This window comes from Punica granatum, chromosome 6, assembly GCF_007655135.1.
Source record: "Punica granatum isolate Tunisia-2019 chromosome 6, ASM765513v2, whole genome shotgun sequence".
In the NCBI taxonomy this organism is placed as follows: domain Eukaryota; kingdom Viridiplantae; phylum Streptophyta; class Magnoliopsida; order Myrtales; family Lythraceae; genus Punica; species Punica granatum.
The window spans coordinates 731,791-743,627 of record NC_045132.1 but is presented as its reverse complement, the minus strand read 5'-3'; the positions used below and the strand labels follow the sequence as shown (position 1 = coordinate 743,627).

General features: G+C 40.3%; 2 protein-coding genes and 1 long non-coding RNA gene across 8 annotated transcripts; 2 read left to right on the top strand and 1 right to left on the bottom strand.

Moving 5' to 3' along the window:
* Positions 1–2,056: 2,056 nt before the first annotated feature.
* LOC116211202 (protein DA1-related 1-like) lies at positions 2,057–6,714 on the bottom strand. Of its 6 annotated transcripts, XM_031545465.1 has the most exons (14): positions 6,193–6,714; positions 6,006–6,029; positions 5,804–5,925; positions 4,995–5,142; positions 4,811–4,901; positions 4,368–4,638; positions 4,014–4,134; positions 3,852–3,935; positions 3,637–3,756; positions 3,264–3,476; positions 3,053–3,115; positions 2,850–2,968; positions 2,715–2,773; positions 2,057–2,615 (listed from the first exon to the last, which is right to left on the bottom strand). In XM_031545465.1, the coding sequence occupies exons 4-14, from the start codon at positions 5,094–5,096 to the stop codon at positions 2,266–2,268; spliced, it is 1,593 nt and encodes a 530-aa protein (XP_031401325.1). In that variant the 5' UTR covers positions 5,097–5,142; positions 5,804–5,925; positions 6,006–6,029; positions 6,193–6,714; the 3' UTR covers positions 2,057–2,265. The 6 variants fall into 6 exon arrangements, with proteins under 6 accessions (XP_031401325.1, XP_031401324.1, XP_031401323.1 ...); XM_031545464.1 differs by lacking the exon at positions 6,006–6,029 and having other exon boundaries at positions 5,804–5,958; XM_031545463.1 differs by lacking the exon at positions 6,006–6,029.
* Positions 6,715–8,097: 1,383 nt separating this feature from the next.
* Positions 8,098–9,021, top strand: LOC116212474. Its single transcript, XR_004157856.1, has 2 exons — positions 8,098–8,294; positions 8,472–9,021. It is a non-coding gene; the product is annotated as an uncharacterized LOC116212474 (long non-coding RNA).
* A 332-nt stretch (positions 9,022–9,353) lies between these two features.
* On the top strand, positions 9,354–11,391 carry LOC116212473 (probable gamma-secretase subunit PEN-2). The gene is made up of 2 exons (XM_031547105.1): positions 9,354–9,692; positions 10,920–11,391. The coding sequence occupies exons 1-2, from the start codon at positions 9,431–9,433 to the stop codon at positions 11,078–11,080; spliced, it is 423 nt and encodes a 140-aa protein (XP_031402965.1). The 5' UTR covers positions 9,354–9,430; the 3' UTR covers positions 11,081–11,391.
* Positions 11,392–11,837: the final 446 nt, after the last annotated feature.

The window sequence follows — 11,837 nt, the reverse complement described above, 5'->3', positions numbered from 1 at the left end:
TTCTCAATCTTGCCTTTTTCATTTTTAGCTCTTTGTTACTCTCTTTTTTCTGCTCATTCATGATTGTTTGAAGGGGCTTTGTATACTTTCAAGTGCTTTATTCTCTCTCATAAATGAATATTATTAACGATAAAAGAAGGCCTTTCCCTCGTTACATGGCATCACATCGCGTCCTGCTTAAGAAGTTTATTGATGAAACATCTTCATAATATGCCCTGATATCACCTCGATGGTTATGCTACGATGTCTTTAAAGCCTATATGCAATGGATAGGCTCCTGCAACCACCATTTTTAATTCATTAGATGATTATGATAAGTTTGACACGCTCAATTTCGGTTTCTCTTTCTGCATACTTGTTTGCTAATGTCACTCTTCGTTGAAATATCGCTTAATTTTTGTCTTGCATTCGAACCTAATTTGGACTTCTTGGAACTTTTGAGTCTTTGAAGGATAATAGTTACTGCAAGTGATGAAATGTGTCTAGGATAACTACTAGAGCAACGTATAAACATCTAGAAATAATTTTGTTGTTGGCCTCTTGTTTTTAATGAGATTAGTACGGTACAGAGGGCCCCTCTATAATGTTATAGGATTATAGAGGGCTTTTGGTTTTCCTATCTACAGAATATGATGCTTTCTGGTTTAATTCTCTTTGTATTCGTGCTTTTATGTATTTTCTTAGTATAGTTTCTCATGATTTCTCTTCATGTGATCCATTCCTAGCATTTGCAGGTTTGATGGGCCATTGTGACGTCATTGTGAAACCGCTGAACGAGTACGTCCTAATTTACTGAAATTAAGTAATTAATGAAATTTACTGCACATGTGCCTAAAAATAAATTTACATGTCTAGGAACTTCTTAACAATGACATTAAATCATAATTCAAGTCGATGTAAGAAATGCCCGGCATTTTTAAAAACTTCCTAGCAATGACGTTAAATCGATGTAAGAAATGCCAAGTTCGACCATAATTTAGCTGAGTACCCGACAATGACCGTCACTCGAGCTAACCATATTACAAACAAGAGTAACATCGGAGAAAGCAAGACATTGCATCTCAAGAATTTCAAAAAAACCCGGTATTCGATGCCCGACAATCAGTCTTACAGCACAAAAGAAGAAGAAAGAAAAAAAAAAAAACATAATTGCCGAACGAAAAAAAGGAGGTAACAAGGACTCATCTTACATTAGCGCTATTAGGATACTTTCTCCATATTCACTCTCACAATCTGCCATTTCTTCACCGCCGAGTGTCGACAAATGCAGCTGAAACAGCGATCTCAATGTCGAGTGAATGAATCAAGCAAGCCTTGAGCTTCTTTCTGCACGAAAATTGCAGCAGATCATTTGCGAAAGTTTGAAACTTACTTGGGTAGACGAGCTTCTTAGGCGGTTTTATAGTGGCAGGCTGAGCATTGGTGGAGTCCTCCTTCAGGCTTTGCCTGGGTGACCTTCTCCTTCTACGGTTCCACATCGACTATGATGGTTCTGCATGAAAGTGGCCGAGAAGGCCATGGGGATGACAGGAAGCTCTGTGATATCTAAACTTTGTGAAGAGATAAAGAGAGAACAGAAATGACCGTTTCTTTACTGCCGGGTTTTGGAGGCAAATTTCTGTTGGATGGCCAATGGGAATCCGCCACGCAAGCATGTTGAAGGAATTCCTTGTGAACTTTGCATAGGTTTGAGGGTAATTTGGTAACTTGATTATGGTTACGTGGGAAAACTCTATGATAAAGTTGCTTGAAACGCCATGTTTAAAATTTGCTTGTGAAAAAATGTTTTCAACAGAAAAACAAAAGTTGTTTTAAACTTGTTCTGATAAGAGTATATAATCATCGACCGGGGCCTCCTATCCAGATCATTTTTTTTTTTTGGAAAGCCACTGATGTTTCTAAGATTTAAGCTCCGCATTAGTATAAGTCGTCGACCCAGTTAATCTATCTAGCCAACACAATTAGTAAAATTCTACCAAGCGTTGTAGTCCGAATGACATTCTTCGGATCACATTCTCCGAAAAATCAACCCATACTTGACCCTCGAGGAACCAAATACATATATATGCCATCTTTTGCATTCTTTATGACATTGCAAATCATTTACGTGGTCTTTCATACATAGGTTCTCAGAAAACATACAACCGTGAACGGGCAAAAGATCACACCATTATATTTCTCGCTTTTTTTTTTTTGTAATTATTTTTGGTCCTATATATGTATTGAAGAGGTACAAATCTTACAAAAATCTCTTATCAAATTTCCTCACACCGGGAAGCTTCCGGTTATCCGAATATGATCAAGCGTCGTTCTGAGTCCGTACTTGAGGACTGCTTGGTTCCCTAACCTGAAACCTTCTCCATAGGCTGAGGAAGTGTCCGACTCGATCTGGTGCTTAAAGTATTCCCCGAGCTTCTTCTCGAAATCGGACCTTTTCCCCTTCTTCGATGATGTGGAAGAGGAGGAAGAAGGGGAAGAAGATGACGAAGAAGATGAGGAAGAAGATGACGAAGAAGCTTCGCTTCCCGAGCTCGAGTAGAGCTCGGAGTCCAACCACATGTGGGCCAAGACTTGGCAAATTCCTTCTTCAACCTCCGGACTTAAATTCGGATAGCCTGTCGAAAAAAACCATCGGAAACAAAATGAGTTTTTACTGAAAACTTCTTTTTTTTCTCGTCATAGAGAAGCTATAGACTCGGGGACATAGAAAGAACCTTTGAGCCGGAGCCATGCATGCATCAATTCATGAGCAAGGATCGAACCCGTCAACAACCTGCAATTCAAATATGTTCACATGTCAAGTCATTCAGAAGGACAGTAATTAATGAGAACTAAAAAACATGACGTACCTAGGAAGACCGTATAAGATGAGAATTGCTGTCACGTCGCATCTTCGGACTAATTTATATGGCTCAGTTATCATATCAATAATCCGATAGCCCGCCCCAATTCTTGGTCTCCGGATAATCTGATAGCACAGTATAGTGTTAATCAATAAAAACGTTAAGAAATTGTGAACTTAACGGGGAAAAAATGGAAAAGAAATCCATACAGTGGTAACACATTGTTCTTCCGACAAGCAGAGTCCCCGGGTTTCTGGCAAGTGATGGTGCCCCTATTGACAAAAGATGAAGAAAAACAGAAAATGAAAGGGAAAGAATAATAAATAAATTCCTCTTACTTTTCTCAATATTTTTCAAGAAAGGAGAACGGAGAACTGGAAAGTTTTGAAGAATCAAATGTCCCGTTTCGCCAGAACTTACATTCTTTTCTCCTTCCATGGCCTCATTGAGCGCCTGTCTCTCAACCAAGAGTAATGGAATTTGCTGCTCCACCTTCATATTTAGTCCCTCGTAGAACTCTTGTATTTCGACGTACAGGGGTTGGCACTCGTGAGTGTACATGATGGCTGAGTCCAAACATTCAAGGCACAATTTCCGACCATCGTCAAGGGACAAGTACTTCGTGTCTCTCGGCTACAACAAGGAACAACAGCAGTTGCAAATCAGCAAAAAGGTCCTGTATAACTAAACCGGAACAGTGAGCAGAAACACATTCAAGCTCTGCTATGTTCTAATCTGGGAAAATCTTTCTGATTTTGCGCTTAAAGTTTCTCAGGGGGAAAAAGAACCTTACCTCCATTCTTTCACAGCTACAGCACCGAGGAGTTCCATCCCGCTCGTGTGAGGGGCAATACTTCTGAAACCAAAATGGATGTGCCCTGTACTCAACGAGACCGGCTGGATTTGTTGGGATCTATCATAAAAAAAAGCGGAAATCAGAGTCACTTAAGATAAAATATAATCAACATAGAGATAATTCTATAATTTTCTGGAACATTAATCACTTACAAAGCTCTTACAAACATCGCATCTCGGGTGATGATGCTCCTTGTAGCAGGATTTGTGATAGGGCCGGTTATCCGACATCGAAAACTAGTAGAAACCAATAACTTTAGAATCAATAGTAACTGTTGTCTATAGATACACTACATAATTATATATGAGAAAGACCTCGAAATCGGTAATTGGAAGTTTGCAGGCATGACAGCAGAAGCACTCGGGATGCCAAACACCGCCCATGCAACTCAAGAATCGCCCGCGACCAATCTCTGTTTTGCAGCCTGCACAGATTCTGCAGGACTTATGTGTTTAAAACATCTTCGGTGCCTTCAATTTCTTTTTCTTATTTTTGATAGAATCATCTTTGTGCCATAAGCACCAGCATTTCCAAATCTCCCACATAGAAATTTGAAGCTTCTAAAATAATGAACAATGGAAAATATCTATTTGGAGCTTAAGTTATTGAGCAGCTGATTGCATTGATTTGAAACATTCAACAGAGTGGACTTCAACGCTAAATTGTACCTGTAGCCGGAAGATAAGATGGGGTAGGGCTGAAACAGGTTTCCATTGTCATATCTTGAAGGAGGAGAGGCAGGAGCAGGTGCAGGAGCAGGAGGAGGATCAGGAGGAGATTCGAAAATCAAACTCTCTTGAATAGCCATGGCCAATTCTTCATCCTCCTCCAACTGAGCTTTTTTATAGTCGTTGTCCTCCACATTCGTGTCAACTGGGTCCTCTTCCTCCTTTGGAGGTGTATCAGGTTCTTTATCTTCCTCTACATTTTCTTCTTCAACTAAACGAAAATTAAATAAGAAGAAGAGACATTACATCCTGCCTAGATGAAGAAAATGATTTGCAGTTTAAGCTGGAGTTATCAACTCAAAGCAAATAAACCATGGGAACCCTCAAATTAGTAAAATGCAAAACAAATTACGATGGTAAAAGATCTCAGAGATAAAAGTTACCAATCACTTTTTTCCCTTTCTGATCCTCCTCTGAGAGTGAAAGAGCAATCGCATGATCAATTTGTTCTCTCTCAATGTCTGTTAAGTCATCCTGCAGTTTGGCTCATTTAATCACTGCTGAAAGAACAGAAAATTAAACCCAAAGACAACAAAAAGTAGATACAAATGTAACTGCGAGAAGTACCGATGGATTTTGAGGCTCTTCCCAATTGTTATCGGCTCCATATCTTCCATGATAATGCCCTCTGTGGCCCGAACCTTTGAAAAGCTTGGTCCACCAGCCCATATGATAAGTTCCTTCTTGTTCTCCCTATGAGCTGGCAGACATTTTCCTGCAGCAAAAATCGACCATTTTAAGAGGTAAACAAGAAAAGATGATTGTCCATCATAATGACTTCGATGGCAATCCGCGAACTCAAAAAGAGAAAGCTATTAATAATCATTAGAGTGAAACATGCTAAAGGTTTGTTCTTGCATATTTTGGAATCACCACCATGAAATCTAGTAAATCAAAATCAGGAAATGTAAAGAGAATCTTTGCATCATTAATGGGTTTAATTATCAGTCTTCCAATCCTGAATTTCACAATCTCGCCAAATTCAATCACAGTAGACTGTTACAAGCCGAAAAAAGAAAACCTTCACGAATCGAAGTTGAAGAACAGTACACAAGCGGAATAAAGGTCTTAGTTCAGTTGATCACCCAAAAAAAAAAAGGTCTTAGTTCAGTTGACAATATATCAATAGATGAACGGCCGAGGAGATTAAACCAGAAGCTTTTAATATATATATGTGTGTGTTTGTGTGCAATTAGGTAGAATAACCCCATGTCCAGTTCCAATCAAAGCATCATAGCAGGGAACATCCGTTACGCTAAATCGAAAGCACTAGACACAACATCATCACTGGAGCTCGATCAGACAACACAGTCAGTATAAATCAATCTGGATAGAACATTCTAGGAATCTGCAGCAAACAGGGTCCAAGAATTCACCTGAAAAAGGGCTCTGAATCCAACACAAGGAATACACAGAATCTAACGGAAACCCAGTATCAGATTGATTGATTCTCTGACTTAACAACGCGATGAAGCTCCACAAAATCTGACCCTTTTTGCTTCAGATTCAACCCGGCAAAGTCAAACCAATGCTGGAGTAAGAGAGTAGAAAAGCAAAGGAGAGAGAGAGAGAAACTACCAGAAAGTGATCAGTACTTGAATCCTACGCAAATCCGGAGAATGTTCAAGATCGTGTATATAATAATTACACACACTCACATATATATGTATATATATACACACACACACACAGACGAAAAGGCAAAGATAGAAGCTTTATCGAGGGCTAATGTAATCTAATCAGTGTTCTTGGCACTGGACTGTACCTTGCTGTTCCTCACGCCCACCAAAAGCAAAGCAAGGAAGGAAACCTCTGCAGGGGCAGATAGCAGAGGATCACAGAGAGATGAAACGAAAAGGGAAAAACCTTTGAAGGGTTCAGTTCAGAACTGCAGGTGGGGGCGTCAATGGGCACAGTGTGGAAAGTACATGAAAGTTTTCACCTTTGTTTTCTTTTTTCTTTTTCTCTCTCCTCAGCCATTTTCTCGTTTGTTCCTCTTTTTTCCTCCGGGGAGGGAGGGGTGGGCGTGGGTCCTCTTCATCTGCCCATTTTCCACCACATCTCCCCACACCACTTCGCTACTGCCTAAATCCAAACCAACCCCACAAGACCGAATGTTGACGGGATCGAAGAGAAGAGAGATTGGCAGAGATGAGAAAAGATGATGATGTCTGGTCCTGTTCCTGTTCCTGTTCCTGGTCTGGTTCTGGTACGAGCTTCCCACTTTCTCTCCGTTGTTGCTTGCTACTGTGTCTGTCTCGGCCTGTCTACTGTACCCTCAGACGAAATCTACCCACCAACCATTTTTTCCTGTTTATATATTATAATATGTATATATGTACTTTATTGTTCTTTTTTTTTTTTTTTCTTTATTATATATATATATATATATATGTATATGTCTGGAAATAAACTTCTGTTACAACTTAACTGACAAGAGTTGATTGATTCATGTGGCCCTACTTGTATTGTGAGAGAGGCGGGGGTGCACCTCGACTGGAGACTGTAATCTGCGACGTGCCATCCGCTCGGTCATTAGATTGTTATCCACGAATCGTCGAATCCCTAAAGCTTTATTTCTCATAAGAGGATTAGAGAACGGGGTATTGTCACTCCTTAGCTCGTGAGATTTCAAAAGAAGGCGGTCGACTTTTGTGTAAAAAGCCTGCCCAGAAAATTTTCAATGCACAAACAGGAGGATTTCTTGGCAAAGCCAACTTTGATAGAGAGGAGATTAGCAGCCTTATTTTACCCGAGAATAAATTTGATTATTGTGTGATGTCACATAAAATGTTAAAGTGGATGGTGTTGTTAGGTGGGCTTTGTGGCTTGCGAAGTCAGCACCCATGGCATTATTGTCTATGGTGGACCACGCACCATAGGCAATAAAGCAGCTAATCCAATTCACGGACATAAATCGCCCGCGATATCGTTGCGGCTTTTACTCGGAAATGACCTTACCTGACACGAGATAATCTCTTGGCAAATTCAATTCACTTTGAGATCGAATATATTCCAAGATTTCGGCTTAGCTAAGGTAACATAGCGTCACCTGCGGATTTGCTCCCCGACAGTTTTAAATTTGATGATTGCCCTTTAGTTGGTCCATTGATATCAAAATAGCACTCGATTGGCTCGTACTTTTGAATCATTGATTATTTTCATAAATTTTAAAAAAAATTATGGGAATTGAATTTCTGGTTAAAATTGGCTTATCAGAGTGTCCTAGAAGCATTATGGTGGCATCAGCTTCCCTCCACACAAAACAAGCAGATACCACCCCTCTTGTTCCTTTCACTAGAGGTGGCCCTCTCCCATGTCTACTTGCCCCTTTGATGTTCTTTATGGTTAATCACATTGATTTTAAAAACAAAACCGGGGAATAGAATTCGGCGAGGTTGAAAGCAACTCCGATATGGACTTGCGACTTTTCTTTTTGGCTGGAAACGGGAGTAAAATTCTGTTGTCACTCGGTAGTGGACACGACGTTACCGAGCCGTCTAGTTACATTATAACTAATTTGCAGTAGTTGCCTGACTAAGAAATCTAACTCAACTGCGGTAGCTATCTTGTAATTGTCTTGACGTAATCGTTACATATGAAACTATATTTGAGAGGAATACTCTCTGTTCACTCAAAAATGGATCATGTTCATTGTCATTTTCGTTGTTCCTTTCAGGTTAATTTTCTTCGTTCGTCCCTTCGATATCACACCACCTATAAGTCCTCGAGGGACTCAGATTTTGCAATGCACATACAGTATCGGATGCAACTCGGGGGTTTTCTTGGTCGAGCCGTTCACTGTGAAGAGACTTACTTGGTCCGGGTCATGCCAGAGTTCGATCATTTTTTAAGAACTAAATCTTGGTCAGTATCATGTCCATCAATATTTTATTTATGGTAGACCATAGTTGTTTATCAATCCTATCCAGAAAATCGTAATTCCCAAACTCCAGTGAAAGGATTGTCCGACGCAACTTATTCAAAACTATGCTGGTGGCACTGCTCTCGTTCGATAATTAAATTAGCTCTAACTCTGTGCAGGAAAAAAGCACATCAAAGAAAAACATGTTGCTGCAGCTTGGACGGCTCTCCAACATCTCATCCAGTGTAATGACGACAATGATTTCCAACAACCTGAGCGAGGGTCTGTTCCTTCCGATTTATTCTTGAAGTTATAATACGATAAAAGCGTAGTTTTGCGGCCTTTTGGTACAAAATCCCATATCAGGAACCATGTACATGCCTCCAGAGATGGCCGGATATGGAAGCCCATGAATCCGGAGTTCCTCTGGCTGGCTCCTGCTCTATGACATCGACACCAGTTGATTTCACTATACAAAACTAAGACACCGTCGATTGCTCGGCAATCTCTTGGGTATCCAATAGTGAATGATAAATGCGAGCAAGATGTCATGTCGTGTACATAGCAAATCAAAGAAAAAGAAGTAGGTAAATAGAAGATTCAAGATGCCTATAATAATCAACTGAGCCGACTTGATATTTTGGCATTATAACCACAAATAAGAACTCTTAAATTTTTACTCCTTATTTTCAGAGAAGTGATAAAAGGTTGAGTACGAAGTTTTAAATATTCTGTTACATATCCCTTGCAATCTCTTTCTTTACATTTCTTCCTAGCTACTTGGCCTACGATAGGTATCTGGTTTACTGCTTTAGGTATCAGCATTATGGCTTTCAACTTTATCGATGTCTTGGTTATTCCTGGTCCTGCCTATTTCCTACCTTGTACCAATATCATATCCTACAGAGGATAAGTTAGTCCAATTTGGATGAGTGCTTGTTGGATAGTAAGCAGTGACCAGTCCATCAAATTCGAATAGTTTAGGGAGGAATCCATAAATAAAATAACTTATGGGGGGTCATTTGTTAATAGCTGATAACTTGGCTAGTTTTGCGGTTAATCCTCGCGAAGTGCCCGTCGAAGTTTCAAAGACTCCTCCGTTCACCCAAAAGGAGCCGTAGGAGAGCGATCGCCGGTGATGGAAGCTTCCCGATCGCCACCTGCTGACACTACGATTCGGAACCCGAACCCGAACCCCAACCCGACCTCCATAGCTGCGGTGGGGCCGGTCTGGCCCACGGTTGACGGCCCGCTAGGGCTGTCGGAGGAGGACGCGGTGAGCTACGCCCGCAGGTTCTACAAGTTCGGATTCGCCCTCTTGCCTTGGCTCTGGGCCGTCAATTGCTTCTACTTCTGGCCCGTCCTCCGCCACAAACGTTCCTTCCCTCAGATCCGCTGCTGTGAGTTCCTTGCATTTCGTCTTGCTTGAGCTGATTCGCAGTGCTTCAGCTGCATCTGTAGAAAAAATTTCGTTCATTTATGCTCAATTCTCTGCCCCGATGGGTGATTGCTGGCTGAATCATGCAAAAATAAGCTGCTTAATTGGAAATTGCGGTGGAATTCCGCAATTTTGCTTGTGGTTCTCCAAATTTCTGTCATGTCAAAAGATGAGATGTTCGTCATCTTTTATTCCTCTCGAGAAGCAAAGTGTTGGGTCGGGAAAATTTCATGTTAAATCACTCAAAACTATAAGCTTTAGGTTTACTTTAGCTGCTGAGACAGTGGAAGCATGAGCTCGGGAATTCACGAAGTTATTAGTTGGGAGCTGCTGATTTCCACAGCTCCAATTCAGAATGCTCGTCCTGATCATTTATGTTGGCATTCGAGATATTACAACCGTAAGTCTTTAAGCAAGGTCGTGACACATCCGAGATGATGTGTAGCATCTTAGGCATTAGGCAATGGGATTTTTATTAGAAGTCACTTGAAATCTTTGGGGCCCTGAAACTGGTTAATTAGTGGCGAGGTTGACATTGTTTAGGAAAACCGGGAATGGGTGATGTATCAATAAGGCAAATTGATGCCAGCATGTTTTATAACTTTGAGTTAAGATTCTGGCCATTCTGATCTGGCTTTGTGCGGACTATATGTGTTCACTGAAAGATGGCCATTTCATTCTATTATGGAATTTAATTGATTGTGGACCTGCGTCTCTCCAATTTAGTTCTACCTGCTAAAGATGCAGTCCTTCCAGTTGTTGATGGCAAGCACTGTTTCTCATGAATGAAGTCAGTTATGCAGCCATCTATACCATGCTTAAGGGGGCAGTTGCATGCTGTCTTTTGTGTTTGATGAGTTGAGTTGAAAATGCTATGGTGCTTGAACTAAATTTTATTGATGATTGCACCTGTAGCTACAGAACTTGCTATTGCAAAGTTTTATACGCTTATACACCATACATGTGATCCATTCCTTTTTCTCCTAATATGCTGTCAGAACTAACAACCAGCTTGGTAATCCAATTGAAAAGTAGTGCAATTTGTACGTTATTACATTACATTCACAGCCGGAAACGGACCATCAGAAGTTTGCATTGCGCATATGTTAGTTGAAATCTTTATGGTGTCTATATTGAAGTTATTGATACATATTGGATCAATCTGCTTACTGCTTGTTTTCTTCTGTAGATGTCCTGGGATCAGCTATCGGGTTCACTGCATTTACGATCCTTCTATGTTCGTGGGTTCTGACTTTCGCAATTGGGGGAGAGAGTTTATTTGGCACTGCTTGGGATAAACTCGTGATGTATAATCTCGCCGATAAATGGGGCTTAACGGGTTGGGATTAGGAGGGATGAATCAATGCTTGAGATTATTTTTACTTAGCGTAGGACATGTTGATGGGCCATATGATAGTTTGAGCAAATACATGAATTCATGTATATTCTGAAACAGCTACGCCTTAGACAAAGTTTTCTCAAATTTACTTCGGCTTCAATTGTCTCAGTGGAACTCCTGGTTGTATGAGCTAGTCAGGCAACTCTTTGTTCGGTGTTAGAGACATGACTGTAGTTTGCATCTTCAGTGCTTAATATTGCAGCAATGCCGATGTACCCACATTTCTTTTCTTTAGTAAAGACTTACCTGGATTTTCGTAGTCGATTTTCTTGATATGATATTATGGTTACCTTATTTCATCGGATATACATATACTTGCATGGGGTTTTACTATTTTTGGTAGGGAAAAGACTTTCCATTCTTCTTTTCCTTGTACCCACTAAAGGAAGTACACTTGTAAGAAGACCCTAATCTCTCCTATTATTTAAAGGCAATTTGATCTTGAGATTCGAGTGTTACGGCAATCCAGTCCATGACTATTTGTTATATAAATTGGGTCCCTCAGTTTTGAAAGTTACTTCAATTTAGTTCTTGATACATCAATTTGGTCTCCAAGTTTTCACGGTTACATCAATTTGGTCCTTATCACATTATGAAGGTCCTTCAAGTTACAATATTATATCAATATGGTCATTTTGCTACATCAATCTGGTCATCTTCTACATCAATTTGGTCATTCATGTTATTTTCGTCCAATAGTATTTCTAC

Excerpts from the sequence above, each read along its gene's own strand:
- LOC116212473 (XM_031547105.1), top strand. The coding sequence starts at position 9,431 with ATGGAAGCTTCCCGATCGCCACCTGCTGACACTACGATTCGGAACCCG. Across the intron at positions 9,693-10,919 it reads CTTCCCTCAGATCCGCTGCT|ATGTCCTGGGATCAGCTATC; the intron begins GTGAGTTCCTTG and ends TTTCTTCTGTAG.
- LOC116211202 (XM_031545465.1), bottom strand. The coding sequence starts at position 5,096 with ATGGGCTGGTGGACCAAGCTTTTCAAAGGTTCGGGCCACAGAGGGCAT. Across the intron at positions 4,902-4,994 it reads AAGAGCCTCAAAATCCATCG|GATGACTTAACAGACATTGA; the intron begins GTACTTCTCGCA and ends GCCAAACTGCAG. Across the intron at positions 4,135-4,367 it reads ATCTTATCTTCCGGCTACAG|AATCTGTGCAGGCTGCAAAA; the intron begins GTACAATTTAGC and ends TAAGTCCTGCAG.